The sequence below is a fragment of the Anthonomus grandis genome, chromosome 15 (assembly GCF_022605725.1).
Source record: "Anthonomus grandis grandis chromosome 15, icAntGran1.3, whole genome shotgun sequence".
NCBI classification, from domain to species: domain Eukaryota; kingdom Metazoa; phylum Arthropoda; class Insecta; order Coleoptera; family Curculionidae; genus Anthonomus; species Anthonomus grandis.
The window spans coordinates 5,607,594-5,626,190 of NC_065560.1; the positions used below are offsets into that span (position 1 = coordinate 5,607,594).

General features: G+C 34.8%; 2 protein-coding genes across 3 annotated transcripts; both read right to left on the minus strand.

Moving 5' to 3' along the window:
- Positions 1 to 4,593: 4,593 nt before the first annotated feature.
- Positions 4,594 to 9,562, minus strand: LOC126745126 (ATP-sensitive inward rectifier potassium channel 12-like). Of its 2 annotated transcripts, none has more exons than XM_050452844.1 (7): positions 9,351 to 9,562; positions 8,691 to 8,863; positions 8,527 to 8,637; positions 5,397 to 5,546; positions 5,103 to 5,318; positions 4,879 to 5,052; positions 4,594 to 4,828 (listed from the first exon to the last, which is right to left on the minus strand). In XM_050452844.1, the coding sequence occupies exons 1-7, from the start codon at positions 9,401 to 9,403 to the stop codon at positions 4,632 to 4,634; spliced, it is 1,074 nt and encodes a 357-aa protein (XP_050308801.1). In that variant the 5' UTR covers positions 9,404 to 9,562; the 3' UTR covers positions 4,594 to 4,631. The 2 variants fall into 2 exon arrangements, with proteins under 2 accessions (XP_050308801.1, XP_050308800.1); XM_050452843.1 differs by having other exon boundaries at positions 5,370 to 5,546; positions 9,351 to 9,559.
- A 1,920-nt stretch (positions 9,563 to 11,482) lies between these two features.
- Positions 11,483 to 14,128, minus strand: LOC126745133 (ATP-sensitive inward rectifier potassium channel 11-like). The gene is made up of 8 exons (XM_050452858.1): positions 13,854 to 14,128; positions 12,940 to 13,112; positions 12,778 to 12,888; positions 12,552 to 12,728; positions 12,285 to 12,500; positions 12,054 to 12,227; positions 11,822 to 12,001; positions 11,483 to 11,766 (listed from the first exon to the last, which is right to left on the minus strand). Exons 1-8 carry the CDS (start codon positions 13,904 to 13,906, stop codon positions 11,522 to 11,524), a joined length of 1,329 nt encoding a protein of 442 aa, XP_050308815.1. The 5' UTR covers positions 13,907 to 14,128; the 3' UTR covers positions 11,483 to 11,521.
- Between the last annotated feature and the right edge of the window lie 4,469 nt (positions 14,129 to 18,597).

Sequence of the window (18,597 nt, forward strand, 5' to 3'; positions counted from 1 at the left end):
GTCAAAAATGATTCCCAAATCCTTCACCTGTTGAGCCCTTTTAAGATCAACATTATTTATATTATAATTAAATTGAATTTTTAATTTATTTTTAGTAAATGAAATAAACTGACATTTTTCAATATTTAAAAAAAGGCAATTGATCCGACAGTATTCAACAAGGCTTTCTATATCAAGGTACTAAAGTATAATCAAATGAATGTTTAAATTGACCAATTTCTGGTTAATTACCAAGATGTTGCTCTTGAAAAAACTTGATAGATAGATAGTTTTTAGTTTCATACGAAAGCTGATGTATAATAATAATAATAATAATAATAATAATAATAATAATAATAATAATAAGATATCGGCCAACTAACAGAATATCTGAGGAGTACACGAACAAACAGACTAAAACAGAAAGTTGATTAAATTTTGCAGAGAAACAACATCCACACTCGGCATGAACCAGAAAATAATACAGCTCAACAATGCCTGGATACTCTAATACAGAAACTTTCCTTATTTTCAGGGCGCCTACGAAGATACAAGACCAGTAATAACCGAAAACGTGACAATCTTCGTTTTGAAAAGGCCGAAAAACAATTTTATAGAGAGCTAAATTCAAAATCAGGTCACCCAGATAAGCAATACCCCACAAAAGAACAAATTCAAGATTTTTGGGCCAAACAACTTGCAACTCAAACAACATGCAATATCAACGCAAGCTGGGTTACTGAAGAGAAACAAAACAGTAATAAATATAACCAGGTGAAACATCGACCATTCACTACCGAGGAAGTCAACCAGATTATCCAAAAACTGCATAATTGGAAATCACCTGGCCCAGATGGAGTTCATAACTTTTGGCTAAAGAAACCACGGAGTATGCATCCTAAACTCTCAGAATTAATTAACCACGTTATTCTTAACCCACAGGAAATGCCAGCGTTCCTAACGCAAGGAGTAACCTATCTACTGCCTAAAGACCAGAACAACACACAAGATCCGCATAAGTACCGACTGGTAACGTGCCTACCTACTTTGTAAAAAATTATCACTTCATGTTTAACACAGCGCATTTATCAACACTGTGAGGAAAACAACATCATAGCCGCACAACAAAAAGGATGTGCTAAAGGTTCTATGGGCTGTAAAGAACAACCTATTATCGACTCTGTCATCAACAACCAGGCATATCACAACAAGAGAAATATTTTTACTGCCTACGTCGACTATAAGAAATCCTTCGACTCAGTACCACACGAAGCGCTATGACAAGTTGGAGAACAACGATCCAGCTCGAAGTACAGGGTAAAAGCGCAGTAAGTACAAACAACATTCAAATTCGAACAGGAATCTTCCAAGGGGACTCACTGAGCCCATTATGGTTCTACCTTGCTATAAATCCTCTTTCGAACCGTCTTAACTCTACCAACTATGGGTTTAGCATCCGAGATAATAACACCGAGATTGCAAAGTTAAATCACTTCCTGTATATGGATGATTTAAAAATAATGGCTGCAACTAGGAACCAACTAAACCAAATGCTGCATATAGTAGAAGAGTTCTCCAACGACATCGGCATGCAATTTGGACTAGATAAATGCCGTACTCTCAATATAATCCGAGGCAAAATTCAGCCAGGAGAATATCAGATGCAGAATGTCCAGACCATCGAGGCCATGGGCAAACACGAAATTTACAAATACTTGGGGATGAAACAATCACAAACGACTGAACAACAAACAATGAAATGCGAACTGACTAACGAGTTTGTGAAAAGGGTAAGACAAGTTTTGAGAACCAATCTCAACAGCAAAAATATGTTTAAGGCACTTAACTCCTACGCATGTTCAGCTCTTAGTTATTCTTTTGGGGTAATTAATTGGAGTAGGACAGACATAGAAAGGCTACAAAGAAAAGTGAGGACCCTACTTACTAAAACGCACAACCACCACCCTCGAAGTGCCACTGAAAGAACAATGCTTCCCCGCCACCTTGGAGGAAGAGGATTAATAGATCTGGGTAAACAACTTGAAAAACAAATCACTAACTTAGGATCCTATTTTTACAGGCAAGGAGAAAATTCCACGCTGCATCGCGCAATAAATCAAATAGACGATTCCACTCCTCTACAACTTAAGAGCGAGGAAGCGCGCAGCTACCATCATACGGACCAGGAAAAACTCCGCATCTGGATGAAGAAGCCCCTTCATGGGCGGCATCCTAATGAGATCAGCCAAAATCATGTCGACACTGCTTCGTCGAACTATTAGTTGGTATCAGACAAGATGTTTCCAGAAACCGAGGGCTTTCTACTCGCCATCCAAGATCAGGTTATACCAACAAGAAATTATCTCAAGCACATCGTCAGAGATCCGTCCGTACTAAACGACAAATGCCGGTATGGATGCCAAACATCAGAGACAATCAAGCACATAACAGGAGGATGTCAGGCCTTTGCAGCGACAGAATACAAAGAACGGCACGACTCAGTTGGGAAAATTTTACATCAAGAGTTGGCAATGAAGTTGGAACTTATTACAACAGAGAAGGTTCCGTATTATAAATATGCTCTAGAACCCGTAGTGGAAAATGACCGATATAAGTTATATTGGGACCGCAGTGTACTTACCTATCAACATGTAAGGCATAATAGACCAGATCTTATTTTAATAGATAAAATTTCCAGAAAAACAACTCTAATTGACGTAGCCATACCGAACAACAATAATCTGCAAGAGAAACACACTGAGAAAATCGCCAAATACAGAGATCTAGAAATTCAAATCGGAAGGCAATGGAGAATGGATAATGTTCAGACCATCCCAATTGTTATATCGACAACGGGTGTAATACCAAAGAGTCTACTGGAATACCTTAAACAACTAGAAACTGTGTTTGTACAAGTCAATGTGAATATAACTAATACCATGGAAGATTTTCAATCTAACAACCTAATTATAACAAAATTAAAATTTGAATAAAAATGTTTGCTTATATACTCTATGTCATATATAAATAATTAACAGAATACAAGCACATCATTTACAAAAACACAAAAATTGTTAAAATACACAATTACAAAGTAGCTTACTAGATAATATATAGATATAAGATGAGGACAAAGAACATAATTAAAAACAAATATACAATTTAAAATTACATACGATTTTTCATTTATAAAAGCTTAGAACCAATATCACATTAATTTTTAACACACGAATCAGAAACATTCAGTGTAAAAATTTCACAGAAAATTCAATATGTCCATCATACAACATTAAAACTACTTTCTGGGCATTTATGAATAGAGTAAAAAGCACCAGTAATCAAATAATGTTTCATTTTTGATAAAAATAGTTTATGCTCTAAATTTCTAGTATGTAGTGGAATGGCCTCAAAGAATTTACTACAATAATAATCCGAGCCACCCCTGGTCCTTGAAAGTCAACGAAAATTAGGTACAATATCTCTATTATTTTGTCTCAGAGTAAGTTGCAAACTAGCACATATTATTAACAATATACACCAGACATTGGTATATATATGCATAAAGAAAGGTAAGTATATGAAGCTCTCTGGAGTGCTGCCTGCAGCAATCTCGATAACCCAGGATTCCAAAAATACTGTAGGCGTAAGTATTGAGCTTTTGACATATTTGCAGCGAAATATCCATGATAAGCAGTCATAATGGTTGCTTTGATGTTATATTGATCTCAAGGACCTAATTACAAAAGTGATTTTGCTCAATTTGTTTGAGAGCTGGCAAACATGTTCTTCCCATGTAAGTTTCACATCTAAGTAAACACACAAAAACTTTGTAGAAGAATCACAAGGTAGACCGTGCGAATTAACTCTAAAGCTGAAGTTTAAACTTTAAGTCTTTGTGGATTTATTATTAAGAAAACCGAACGGCACATTGGCAAATAATTTATTGCATTCAAAGAACATATTCAGCTGGTCTTTTAAAACTGACTCAAATACTTTTGAAATAATGGGAAGTAGGGAAATTGGTCGATAATTTTTCAGATTATCCTGTGACTCTTTACCCTTTAAGATAGGAACAACCTATGCTTTTTAAGTATTTTTGGATAAATGCCAGCAGAATTATACTGGTTTATTAACATGGTTAAACTTATAACTATCGGGTCTCTAAGGGTCTGAATAATTCTCTTATTAAAGTCAAAGCAATCTATACTTCTGCCAGCTTTTAGGCCCTTAATTTTATCTCTTACAATGTTAAAGGTGGTCGACTGAAAAGAGAAGCAAATGCTATCCTCAAGAATCAAAGAATGATGTTGATGGATCTGCCATATTGTTTAGAATTTCATCTGCAATTGATGAAAAGACACAAAAAAAGGATTCAGCATTTAGTGAGGCACTGCTGGTAGCTAATTGATTGGACGAATTTTGTTTTAGAACTACTCTCCGCATTGACACTCCGCATTGACACTCTTGAGTATAGGCTCTCTTTTTTGCTTAATAAATAGCTTTTCTGTAAGTATTTTTATGGGTATTTAGTTAAATCTTAGTGACCAAAATAACGTAATCAAGACACCATCATCATATATATTCTTCTCTTCAACTCAATAATAACACTAACAATTCACTTTCAAAATATATTTATTTATAGACCATATATATTAGAAAATGTATCTGCCCTCTTCGTTGACCTCAGTATTCTGCATTTCCAAAGACCCCAACAATCTGATACAATCAAACTTGCTCCAATTAACCTCGTAACACTCCTTATAGATGTTATAAGTCACCATTGGTTCAAACTGGCAATTCCATAAAATTTCGCTTCCCACGTAGCTCGATTTTGCCGCAATGGACACGCCTATAATTCGATAATTTGTGTTTGTTTTCATTTAGTTTAGAGTTACTAACCGGTGCTTTCAACGACACCCTCTAACACCACAATAATTTCGATTTTTTGTGTTTTCATTATTTCTGGATTGGTCAGATTCTGTAAGGGAGAGTATTCGTCGATTTCATGATAGACTTCCATGGGCCAGATCAGAAATGGCTGGTTAGAGCTATCGTCTGTTTTAAGGGATAACTCTAAAAATTGTAAATGTTTGAAATATTAAAACTTATGTACCAAGAAATACCTGTTTGGAAACTTTGAATGATTTCTCCCTCTTGGGTTCTCTCATTGTTAAGAAGAATTGCTCTGACTTTAACCCTAACGAGTCTACTTTTTTTTAAGTCACCCACTCTAAACACAAAACGAAGCTTTCCTTCCTTAGGCGTTATAACGGCATTCCTGGAGAACTGGATGGTATTGGCAGCATGTTTCGAACGGATTAATTTCGCAAATACTATGCCTAAAAATGTGTTCTTCTTTAGCGTGATGATAATTTTATGTTAGGACTTACTAATTGCAAATGTATCCAAAGTGGTACCTATGAGACATTGACACATCAGTATAAAAATGGCCTCAGGACATTCTTCAGTGATCACTCTTGTGCCGTATCCTGTGGTGTGCTGGGTTTCCATAGACCATAAAAAAGCCGAATGGAAACCATAGATGTTTAGGACGCAAGGAGTCCAACCTACAAGAGAAGATTCTTTCAGATTCGACTAAAAGATAGTGAATATCGTTACCGACATTTTGGATGCGCAGTTATTGTTTCACAATCGTTTAAGTGAGTGTTTTTGTGAGTAAGGAAAACTGAGTATCAAACTGTTATTAAATATTTGTTTTTCTAAGGATATACGTCTTGCAAGTCAAGGATGAGTTGAAATAAGATTTAGGCTATGAGTGTTTTTTTAGATGGCAAAGTTTGGGATAGTGATGGAGTTTTAGGAGAATAAAATAAAATACTACAGAAGTATACTGCGCATGATTATTGGACAAGCTGAAGGCAGAAATGGCAGGAAAACGTCCATATTTGCAGGAAAAAGATCACAATTGTGCCATCTCACAATTCAGTGGTTTCCATGTCAAAAATCCGCCAATTACGCTTGATCTCCCTTCTTACTTGTGTACTAACCTAAAATTTGCGTTCAGAGAACACAAATTTCTTTAAATGAGGAGACCATCACCTTCGTAAATAATTATCGTGTGGAGAAAGGGTTGTGCAAGAACAAATGTCTTGCATTTTTGTTAGGTTTGTAGTTATATTAATAGATTTTCTGCATATAAGAACAACCACTTCAGAAGCATGCTAAGAATGATGCGTAGTATGCTTCTCTTACTCCTAGTTTGTGTTTTACGTCATGTTAATCGCTTCTCCCTGAAAATTAGATTAAAATTTTAACGCTCTGTATCTTCGCAGGGAAGCATTTTCGGACATATGTTTATGGGAAGTTTTTTCAATATTTTGACCCAAGGAATACGCCCTTAAATTTTCGTGAAATATTAATGACTCTTTTATTAATAAGTTTGTTTCAAATGCAAGGAGAACATGAAAAATTATTACAAATGCCCGAAATAAAATTAAAAATACTCCATATATCTTGAGCTTATAGGGAGCTACTGTCAAATGCCTGGAATGCATGCAAAATTACTCGGAAAGCCTGGCAGATAATATAGAATGTCTGGATAATATAAAATATTATATCAAATGTCTGACAAAAAATCAAAATTACTTCAAATGGCCATATGAAAAAGACCGTAAAATGCCTGAAAATCAGAAACAATGACGTTTAAATCCCGAAATAAATTAAAAATAGTTCAAATCCCTAAAAAAATTCACATGAAATGCCTGGAATAAATCACGTCAAAAGCATTGAGAAAATAAAATAAATAGTTAAATCTTAGATATAAGGTAAAACAAAATAATTGGAAAATATTATTGAAAGTCCTTAATTAAAAATGCCTGAAAATATAAAGAAGGTTCTATGAAATATCCAATTTTTTAAACAGAAGCCATTTGTTTTCTTCCAGGCAATTGACACGAGTATATTGTCTTCCAGATAGTAGAAGACAGATTACAGAGTTTGCTTTTGACGTGTTTTTATTAAACATTCGCATCAACTCTTTTTAAGAAGTGTATTATTTTCTTCATCATATTTTTCACCCTTGACTAGGGTTCTGGGGAGTATCCAGCCTCTAAAGAGCACTTTAGTTTTCATTCAAGCAATTGGAATTTTTCTTCGAGGCACTGCTTTTACTCTTGTTATTTGAAGCTTCAGAGTTTTTCTTTCATGAAAATATTTGAATTGAGAAGCATATATAGAATGAGTGAAGAGCCTAAAAAAACCTTTTTTTTTTCTAAGAGACAAATAATTTGAAATGCCTGTAATGGAAAATCACGTCAAATATTCAATAGGATATTTATATATTTTCTTAATATTTGAGACACTCGGCAAATAATCTATGAATATTCAAAACAAAGATTACTGTTTTGATATGTATTACATATTATATACGTATTTAAACATGAATACTTAGACACAAATATTTAATTAATGCTTAACTATAAATACATTACTTTATCCTACAAATACACGTACCTTAACACTAAGTAATTTTGTATTTAATCTTCAGTTTCTTAAACACATTTTTTAAGCGTTATTTGACACGACACTTTATTTCAATATCTCTTAAATATTTACTTAAACCTTAAAAGAGTAGTAGGAGATATATTTGGCAAATATCGATTTTTAATATTTTGATGCTATTAGGTAGTATTTGGAGATGGGAGCATCATTGGTGTGAGAGAACTTGCAAGAATTTGTTCTTGCATCTTTATTAGGTTTGTATTTATTATATTTATATATTTTTTATATTTATTAGAGGTTATAATAATAGAATATCTTCAAACAGGAAAACCCACTACAGAAGAATACTACGCATCAGTAATAGACAGGCTGAAGGCATAAATTGCGGAAAAACGGCCACATTTGCAAAATCAGCAGATTCTTGGACGAAAATCCACCAATTACGGTTGAACTGCGTGACCACCCTCCTTGGTTTTGGTTTGGTTTGTGGTTTTAATGGCTTCTGCTACGAGGCAATCTGCCAGCACGATTTGGAGATTCGGGAAAACTGTCGGGTATGTACCCTGTTCCCCGAATCGATTCTTTCACAATTTTTAATACGGAAATGCACGGTGACGCCTCCCCTACGATGCATCCGGCATCATTCGGCCTGGCTGCCAGCGTGAGTAGGTTCAGCTACCACTGGCAAAGGGCAAGGGCAGGAAAGGGTCTAGGAAGGGTTCCAAAGGATAGGAAAGGAAAGAACGACCACGTGTTGACTGGGTGCAGGATGACGCGGAAGTGGGCTTGATACTTTCACTAAATTAACTTCTTAAAGGCACGTTATATCCAATGGCAAGGGGTAGGAAAGGGTTTAGGAAAGGAATAGAACGACTACGTGTTGACTGGGTGAAGGATGACGCGGAAGTGCGGACCACCCTCCTTACTCATTAGCGGCTTTTTTTTTGTCTTAACCTAAAAATTGCACTCGGAAGACAAGGAATTAGACAAAGGCATTGTATGTGGAGATGGAAGTGTGAGAGGACTTGAAAGAGTAATTGAAGCCGCAAAGTTGTCAAGCCACCCTCATATTTTCAACTTACTTACCGGTCTTCTCTTGCATTTCTGGTAAGTGCTCCTCAAGAAGATCTCCGTGTACAAGAGCGATCAGCCACCAAATTAGAGCGAAAATTAGCCAACTACCAAAAAATTCTAATGCTAAAAAATAATTACTTAGATGAGTTATGTCTATAATTATTTAATGAGCTTACCGAGGAATTGTAAGATCCACCTCCATTGCGCGTCCATAAGAGTGGTAAAAATATCTTGAAAGTACCTCCATTTATGCGTACAGCCCATTTTGTTTATGTAAATATTTTTGCGACCGTCTTTTAATATGGCTCGTTTTGGGTACTTTCTGTTTATCCATGTTAAGTAAGGTTTTCTGAAAAGTGCGAGCATCTATAATTCAATCGACTTTAAGCTTTAAAAAATCGATCAAAAGTATTGAAGCAGTTTAATCATACTCGCAGCCAGTTTCTGTAAGTCAAATGCTATTGTCTGTTCTACAGAGGGAAGAAATAAATAATTGAACGCTTAATCATGACAGAATTGGTATCAACAGCAATAAAGCCACTCTTTTTGGCTTTCAGTAGAAGTCGATCAGAGATAGCGGACAAATCACTATTAACTCTTTTAGTGGAACTTTCAGAACAGAAACTAAAAAGAATAAAAACAGAAAACTCCTAACCTTTGAAACATTTGAGTATTAAAGACTTCTCCACCTCAGGAACACCCACTAACATGTTGAATAGAAACACCTAATGTTTAGCATCAAAAGATTAATATATCAATTAACAATTCTATAAATAAATTCATTGTTTTTTTAAAATATGTTAATAAAATCTTGAATATGTATAGTCATAACTCACCTCGTGAATTGTTCACCTGTCTCACTCAACCACACTGGATTCCAAACCATCATTTTTATATATATTTCGTTTTAAGTACAAACAATCATGTTACTGAGGCAACTTTTCTTTGTTTCCTAAATATTACGTAGGACCTCTTTAGCTTGTGTAGGTTTTAATAATAAAATAGTGTACAAATTGGATGATGGTATACAACAAAGCGCCAAATTGTGAGGACTATTAAGAATAACAAAGTAATAGAGCGCGTGTTTATTTAGCCGATTAATAAGGTAATTACTTTGATCAGGCACTTCTAATAGCAAATTGCTTACTGAAAGTTTTAGAGAAAGAAAAAAGAAGCACCGCTTAAACAAAGCGAAAAATTACGTATTGAGTATATTTTTTGAAAAATGATTGAATTTTAATGTCAGTAATTGTATCTAAGGCTGAAGTGACTATTATCTTCTGTTTTCTTCCTGAATAAGTCAATATGCAGAACCACGTGATGGCAGGTACCACCTGTTTCATATATTATCGAGTATCTGGTAAATCAGGTAAAATCAATCAGTCCTCAAAATCAATCGGTAGGTGAGAATGTAAACCCCATGTTTTAGCTGGTACTATGAGAATGTCTGACATAACTCTCTTAAGTCATTAGTGTTTTGGTACCAATTTGATTGTCCACAATTTTCTCACTCTTCCAAATTCTTTTAATCACCATTATACTAACACAAGTAACATAATATCTGTTCATCAAAAAATAATATCGGTGGTCGAAAACCTAAAAAGATTTTCATTTAATAAGTTCAATATATTATTGTCTTAATAATGTAGCGTTCGATAGGTATGAATGAAAATACTCGTTGCACAAGAATAGTCAACTAATTTATTCACACACTTACACTACTAAACACAATCACTTACGACTACGATAAATAATTATTTATTTTTATCCTATTTATTATACCTGATTTAAATATCGCGCCAATGTTCAAAACTGTCTTCCACCGAACTGTCAAATGGCTTCTCAGCGGCGACGCGGCTCCTTATATAATCGACTGACCATGATTCCGAAATATTCGCTGACAGCACACTGGAACTTGCACGCCTATAGACCTAAAAACCACTTTTTAACATGCTACGAATCATCCTTCTAGAGTTCTTTCCAGGTGATCTAGTCCATGTGCCAGTTTGGACATTGTTAGACTTCTCATCTCTTGATCGTCGACAAGCAACTCTTTTCTTTAAAGAACACAAAACGTCCCAAACGTCATTATAAGTTAGCTTCTGATGTAACACCTCTTTGGTAAGCAGGTAGAAAATCTCTTTCTTCATCGGTTATCTTAAAAGCTTGCTCATCCCTCGACCAACAGCCTCGTCATTCACCATCCGTGGTCTTGATATCAATGCAGCCTTCCAATTCCAACGATCTCGTTTTGCTTTGGTATCAAAGTTTCTTCCGGAAGTAGGACTTGAATACTGTAATCCCTTGCACGCAAAATAACTTCTTCTCGTCTATCTTCAGGATTCCCTGCTTAAAGCTCAACTCGAAGCCATTAGGTCCGTTCCGATTATCATCCATCTTTTTTCAAATCTTCCAGCAATTTAGCTTCCAAACCTTGCAACATTTGACCGATATCGCTTGTTAAATTGTTTTGACACCCACACCTGACATCAATGTAGCATTTTTTCCAGTTCATAGGTAGAATTACTTGAAATACTACGAAAATAGTCAACTGATTTATTTACACACTTACAATACTAGAAACTAAACACGATCATTTACGACTATATTTATTTTCACCGTATTTATTTACTGCTTTGTCTGTTTAAATCTCGCGCCAATATTCCGAACCGAACTACGACTGAACTGTCAACTGCCTCCTAGCGGCGACGCGACTACTTACTCAGCAGGCGCCATGCGCCTCCAGAGATGTCGCGCGATATGTTCGCTTATGTTATTCTGGAATATCGAAGAATAATTGATAATAACTTGCAATAACAAATCTATAAAGTATAGTTTGGTATCTTGGTTGATAGCGTTTATCAAAGCTCTTGTCTACTAAATACCTTGACCTAGAGAAGGCCGAGATTTTCTCTGACATGTTAATTTCGAAGTATTTGGGCACCAAAAAACAGATTGAAAAAATAAATGTTATCACAAAAATATATTTAGGTTAACCATACATGGTTTATACTAGTGTAACATTGGCCTCTTGTCCCTCTTCAATATCAGGCAATTTCCCATATTTGTAAAAATATTTTTGATAAGAATTCTGACGAGTTTTGCCATGTTCTGGAATTGCTGGATCGGCGGGCTTAGTGTAAGGTGGTATGAAGTATGCATCCTGGTATAAAGGAGGCAAAATTTCATCACTTAAAAACCCTTCAGTTTCCAAAGAATTTTTATTTTTGGGTTCGTTCGAATGATTGCTACCTAAGGAATAAAATATTGAATCAAATCAATCCACCAGATTCTATAAAATAATCACTTTGTGATCCGGACTTTTCTATTGCTTCCGTTTCAGCACTGACCACCCTGGTATCATCGAACTTACTCCAATCGGTTTCGTAACACTCTGAATGTTTATTATAAGACACCATCCCTTCAAACTGGTGATTCCATAATACTTCATTTGCTAAGTAGCTTGACTTGGCTTCGATTGTCACACCTGAAACCAGTTTATGTGTTTGACTTTTACATATTAATGCAGAGGAACTTACCAGTGCTTTCCACTGTAGCGTTCAAAATTACTATGATTTCGATTTTTTGATTTTTCATGAGTTCTGGTACAGTAAGATTGCGTAAAGGAGAATTTTCATCGATTTCATGATAGACTATCAAAGGCCAGATCAAAAACAGGTCGTTAGAACCATCGTCTGCTTTGAGAGTTAATTCTAAAATATGTAAAAGTCTAATGAATATGATTAGTGCTGGTAATTAAGTGTTAATACCTGTTTGGTAACTTTGGACAATTTCTCCTTCTGGTGTTCGTTTGCTCTTAAGCAAAATTGCTCTAACACTAACACCCGCCAGTCTGCTTTTTTTCAAATCCCCAACTCTGAACATAAAACTGAGTTTGCCCTCCCGTCTGGAAATAACGGCGTTTCTGGAAAACTGGATGGTACTGGTAGCGTGTTTCGATCGAATAAGTTTGGCGAATACTATACCTGTAAAAATATATTTTTTCACATGACTTTCTCTTTTGTTCTAAGACTTACTTATGGCAAACGAATCAAGAGTCATTCCAATTAGACACTGGCACACTAAAATAAAAATAGCTTCTGGACATTCTTCAGTAATGACTCGAAGTCCATAGCCTGTGGTGTGCTGGGTTTCCAAGGAATACAAGAAAGCCGAGTGAAACCCATGGATGTTTAATATGCAAGGAGTCCAACCTAAAGCGTAAAATTATTAGGATAAGAAGTGTATTGACTCACAGATTACCAGTTTCAGCTTGCCGAAGTGGTAAATGATCTTCATGAAGATCTCCGTGTACAAAAGCGATCAACCACCAAATCAGAGCGAAAGTGAGCCAACAACCGAAGAATTCCAGAGCTAAATTTAATTTTTTAATTAAAAAAGAATTTATTGTTAGTAGTTTTATACCTAAGAATTGTAGGGTCCATCTCCATTGCGCGTCCATAAGGGTGGTGAAAATGTCTTGTAAGTATCGCCACCTACGAATGCCAGCCATCTTTTTTCTGTGCACGTTTTTATGTCCATCTTTCAATATAGCCCTTTTGGGGTACTTCTTGTTTCCCCAGGGTAACCAAGTTCTCCTAGAATCGTCAGAGATATTAAAACCCCTGTAGGCATGTTATATTGCAGCAATAATTCTTTTGATATATTACTTCTGCAATATTGTTACAACATTACAATAACATTGCAAAGTTAATAATGCACTGCAATATGTAGTTATTGTAATATTTTTGCAATATTTCATTATTGTTGAAATATATCAGTGAAATGCTAGTAGTAGAACTGTCACAAATGCGATATATATCACTGAAATTCGATGTGTAATATTGCAGCCACATTGCTTATGTAAGATTTTTAATGATTGATTAAATAGCTGATTAATTTCACAGGTATCTGCTAAATTTTGCAAACAAATGTTTATTAAGTAGGTTCCAATAAAATATAATACTAATAATCAAAATATATATAGTATAATTATTTATTATTATCCAGGTGTGTAAATATACATATAGTAAGAAAGTTAGTTGGAATATTGATCCAGGAAGAACATTTGGTATGTAAATTGTAATTCTAACTGACATCGAATTAAAGGACATAGAGAGCAGAAGAGTGACATATTCGGCGAATTTGGATCAGGAATTGTTTACAGTTCTGGACCCATTAAAAAAGTGTGTCCCAGTCTGGTCCAAATAAGTGTCCATTATGGGACAAATCATGGATCCCAAATGGCCGTTCAAGAGTGTGTCGTTCGACTGTCCATTGCACTATTTTTGGATATTAGAAAAGCAAGAAATAAAAATATAATAAGCAATATCCCTTACCTTCTTACTTGCTCGGCTTTTTCACTGAACCACTGTACGTCCCATAACGTCATTTTCGTACCTCTTTAAAAACCAAGCTCCATAAAACTAAATTTTTAACATCGCATTAAATTATTGTGCACATCCTTTTTTGCCTTAAGGATATTACGCGGACTTTTATAACTTTTAATTAAAATATTGGCGGGCCTATAAAGCTTATTTTATTATGTTTGTTTGATGCTTTTTAGGTTTGTTCCTTAGTGACGTGTCGGATGCAAAACAAAAGTAGTAAGTTAATAAACGGTTAAATAGAGTTAGAAAACATTTTTTTAATAACAAAATATAAATTTTTTTGCCTTTAAAATAGCAGATGTATATATCAATATTTTTATTTAAAATCTCTTTTAAACAATAAAGATACTTTATTCTATTATAGACACTTTAAGCACAAAAATAGTTTATTTATTCGTACCAAAAAATACACAATCTTGTTCTTGGCACCATTTAGTTTATTTATTACAAACAATTCTTTCACTTTAATTTCTATTCCCTCTACACTGGTGATGACTCTGTAGCAGAGTGATATCATCAGCAAACGGGATCATCTTATGATCATTGGAGGCTCAGAAATGATCCCTTATGATGTAGTGGCTACTGATCAGATACATTGGAATTAAGGAATCGTCCATATATGAAATGCTATCTGGATAAAAGTTAGAGCCTCCTGGGACCCGGACATGTTTTTGTTAAGTTAGGGTTATGAGGCTTTTAAATATAATAAAAAATACATAAATAAACATTGTTTACTAATAACTTTTTTTATTTTTTTTTCTTACTTTGACAGATACATGACGCCCATTAAAATGGACATTGGGTCTTAACCTAAACAAAAATTCATAATATATAATTTTTTTTTCAATAACATTTCAGTCTAAACCTATGAAAACGCAGAAAATAAATGTAAACTTAAATTTATTTGCTATGGAACTCCATAAAACAGTTTCTGTTGCCAGTAATGCATAAAAATGTGTTGCATGTATCCGAAATTTTTCAAGTCTGTGGCAATTTCTGGAAAGTGTTGTTTCCGTTTTCTTTCGGTGCCTAATGACGGTGAATTGACAAAGATATTTTCCTCAGGATTTCTTCTAGTACCTACACCTCGGATGTTTTCTTGGGATTCACTTTGTGGGTTGGGTGTATTTGTCAAAAGTTGAGTGGCAATTTCGATTTTAAAATCTAAATATTGTGGTATTTTGCGTGGAGGAATTTTAAATATTTTTTCATCTCTTCGATAAAAAAACCATGAGTTAACCATTGCTAGATCAAAGAAATGGAAAATGACCCTTACAGTCCATTTTTTTGATCTGGCTCAAATTCTATAATAGCTAATCATTCGGTCTATCAAGTCTATTCCTCCCATACAATCGTTGTATTTAGCAACGACGTAAGGTCTTTTAACCTGAATGTATTTAGAGTCTTTCTTAGACCACCTTTTACACTCATCGCTAGGTTGAATTTCTAGAGTAGTAGATGCCAAAAGTACAGATTTCAGAACCATTGTACAACTGCTATTTCGCCATTTTGTCTTACAATTTGTTCCGAGCTGCCTCTACCTATCTTGGCCATCATTTTTTCCGAAGTTAAATTTACTGCCGCTGGTACACGAGATTTCATAATGGTTCCAGTACAATATTTCTCTTGTTGACAAAGATATTCGATAAGTGGTATTGTCGTGAAATATCTATCGCAGTACACATGACTTCCAGGAGATAATGTCCTTCCAAGGCGAACAACAGCAGAAGGTCCAACACCAAGTCGTTTTACAGAATGATCTGGAAAAGTATCTTTTCCTTGATATAATTCAAAGTCTACGACAAGACCATCAGGGGCAGCAACAACAAAATTTTTCAAGGCCTCTGGATTTGGCTTTCCACTAACGAACTGCTTCATTTTACAAGTCCCTGTAAATGGGATCATCTGTTCATCTACAACAACCACTTTCTCTCTAGGTAGTTGCAAACACCCCTGCCATACTGCTTTTACAATAGGACGTACTTTCCAAAATTTGTCAGACCTGCGTACCTTTTCAGCGATGCTGCCATCAATGACGATTTTAAGGTTACTTCTTATAGCAAAAAATCTATCTCGAGTCATTGTATCTGCAATAGCTGAAACTTTAGTGGTTTTTGCCCAGTACATTCTGATTTTGGGATATTTTAGACAGGACATCAAACAAACTATTCCAAAAAAATGTTTAATCTCATTAAGAATCAATTTAAGAGACACTTCTTTAAATTCAACGTACCTTGCATTTGTGCAATCACACACTTTTTGGAATAACTCATCTTCAAAGTACATGGCTAAATACGATTTTGCAGTCCAATCATACCGGAGTTCTGCGGTGCATTCACTAGAGAGGCCTTCAAAATTTGGAAGTGCAAAAGTATCATCTCTTCTCCAAGACTTTCGCTTTAAAGGATCCACAGATTTCTTGGCCATTTTTAAGTTTTCTCTTAGGACACTAAGAGGAATTCTATCTTCTTCTTCTTCCTCCTCACTGCTGCTTACTAGTTCTTTATTAATTATTTCTTCTCCTCTCCCCATTAAATTATCCATAGTTTGAATTTCTTCTTCATCATCAGACAATGTCAGAGTCATCATTTCCAATGATTTTTAGTATTTGCTCCAATTTTTCGTCATCTTCCCCTGGCCGAAGCACTCTTTGATTGCCAAAAATTCCTAAAATAAATTTTATGAGTTAATTTAAAATGTGCATGAGATAGATCCAATGTCCATTTAAATGGACGCGAACAACTTAGGGTAATACAGAAGTTATTTAATTTTTTTATTATTGTAATGTTATTTAAATTTGTCTATTAAACATTTGCAAATAAAAACTTTTACAAAAATCATTACAAAACGTTAAAAAATAGGCTACATACCATTATAACGAGAGCCACGTGCAGCCGCCATCACAACAGAAAACAAACAACTGATTCCCAGCACATGTGCACAATTAAAGTCGATCGAGTCGGACTGGGCGGCAGCACCGAAGTGTCCAACGTAGTGGATGCAAGGTCTGAGCTGCTTAAATAATAAATTAACGAAACTGGAAACATAAAACTGGCATGTCCATTTAAATGGACGCTAGGTCCCAGGAGGATATTAGGTTAGCTTAGCCTGTATCAGAATTTCATATGATACTGCTGTCAAATGCCTTTGTCAGGTCAAAGAATAGGGCATATATGTCAAAGCACGTGTCCAAGCTATTCGATACGAAATCCAACAAAGTCTCAATAGTTATTCTACTAGATTTATCGGATCCCAAAGTGCTCCTATTGTTATTTTTAAAGTGATGGGGTATTTGGTCCTTCAGAAGTGACTTGAAGATCTTTGATAAGGTTAACGGAGAAATAGGGCGATAGTTTAACAATTCTTTAGCCAATCCCTTGTTTTGTATGTTAATAGGTGTTATTTTGGCCACGTTATAGGATCTAGGAGACACTTTCTCTTTTATGTTGGTATTTAACAGATTTGTTACATAGGATAAGGTTTTTAATAGTTAGGGTAAGCCTAGCTTAAAACATAAGACCAAGAAATTTTTTTATCTAAACTAGATAAATTCAATTAATTTGTTCTAATAATTTGGGCATGCATACATTTTTTTTCGCGGTAATCGTGTCGGACAAAAAAAGTCAAGAAATCAAATTTTACGCTAAAATGAATGAGGATTATAAAAATAGTAGTAGGTACGGAAACGCAGTGACGTACGTACTAGAAACTTTTTTTCCTAAGGATTAACACCCTTAAGGGTCAGCATGGACGACAGCAGATACCTTAGCCGTACACCTCGTAGCGCCATAATAAGTTCTACAGCAAAGTTTCGCTTCGAAGCATGCGAGATATTGATGTTGCACTAAAGGGTAATTCTTTAGCAAGCTGCCTAATGCTTTTATGAGGATCTTCAACGACACTTAAAGCTACTGTCATATTGTTTTCTTCATTTGTAACTGGCTTCACCCGTTCATGTTTTTCATAAATTACACTTCCTGTTCTCTCAAACCTTTCTTTTAGTTTTTGAAACACTTGTGCTTGGGGATGTCTCCTTTCAGGATAAAGTTGCGCATAAATTCTAGATGCCAAAAGGCTATTTCTTTCAGCAGCTCCAAGGGCATACATCATATCAACAAATTCCTCACGAGGAAATTTTATATTGATTACAAAATGAACAATAAAAATTAAAAATCGATTAACTAACTCACTGATAATAATTTCTAAAATAGTTTTTGAAGAGAAATCATTGATCTTGTCTACTGCTGTGATAAAACTAATAATCTGAAAATTATTATTTGACGTTTAAACCAATGTTTCTAAGCAATCTTGTTCAAAACTTAAAGAATACCCGTTTTATGCATAGTATTTTACAGAAAAGTTAAAATATCTCAAAAAGTACTTGGTTTAGCTATAGGACATATTGAATAAAAAATGAAGGTATTTGAGGGACAAACTTAATTAGACAAAAATATACAGGGTGTTCCATTTGAAAAATTTGAGATATTGCGTATTTAATTTCAGCAAGTTTGAAAGTTCTTTAATACCACCCTGTATTAAAAAATTACAAATTATCATAGTCAGCCTAGAGGAGGTACCCTAGACTAACTGTGGTACAAGTTTCATAGGCGCAGAATAAATTTTAAGTTAATTATGATTTTTTAAACGAACCCTCTAAAAGGCAAAAAATAATATAAAAAAAATAATTACGTTG

Coding starts and splice junctions, on each gene's coding strand:
- LOC126745126 (XM_050452843.1), bottom strand. CDS start 9,403: ATGATGGTTTGGAATCCAGTGTGGTTGAGTGAGACAGGTGAACAATTC. Junction 8,638..8,690: donor GTGGATCTTACAATTCCTCG/GTAAGCTCATTA, acceptor ATTATTTTTTAG/CATTAGAATTTTTTGGTAGT. Junction 5,547..8,526: donor AGAAATGCAAGAGAAGACCG/GTAAGTAAGTTG, acceptor CTTCTCTTGTAG/GTTGGACTCCTTGCGTCCTA.
- LOC126745133 (XM_050452858.1), bottom strand. CDS start 13,906: ATGACGTTATGGGACGTACAGTGGTTCAGTGAAAAAGCCGAGCAAGTA. Junction 12,228..12,284: donor TGTCCAAAGTTACCAAACAG/GTATTAACACTT, acceptor TACATATTTTAG/AATTAACTCTCAAAGCAGAC. Junction 12,002..12,053: donor CGCTACAGTGGAAAGCACTG/GTAAGTTCCTCT, acceptor AACTGGTTTCAG/GTGTGACAATCGAAGCCAAG.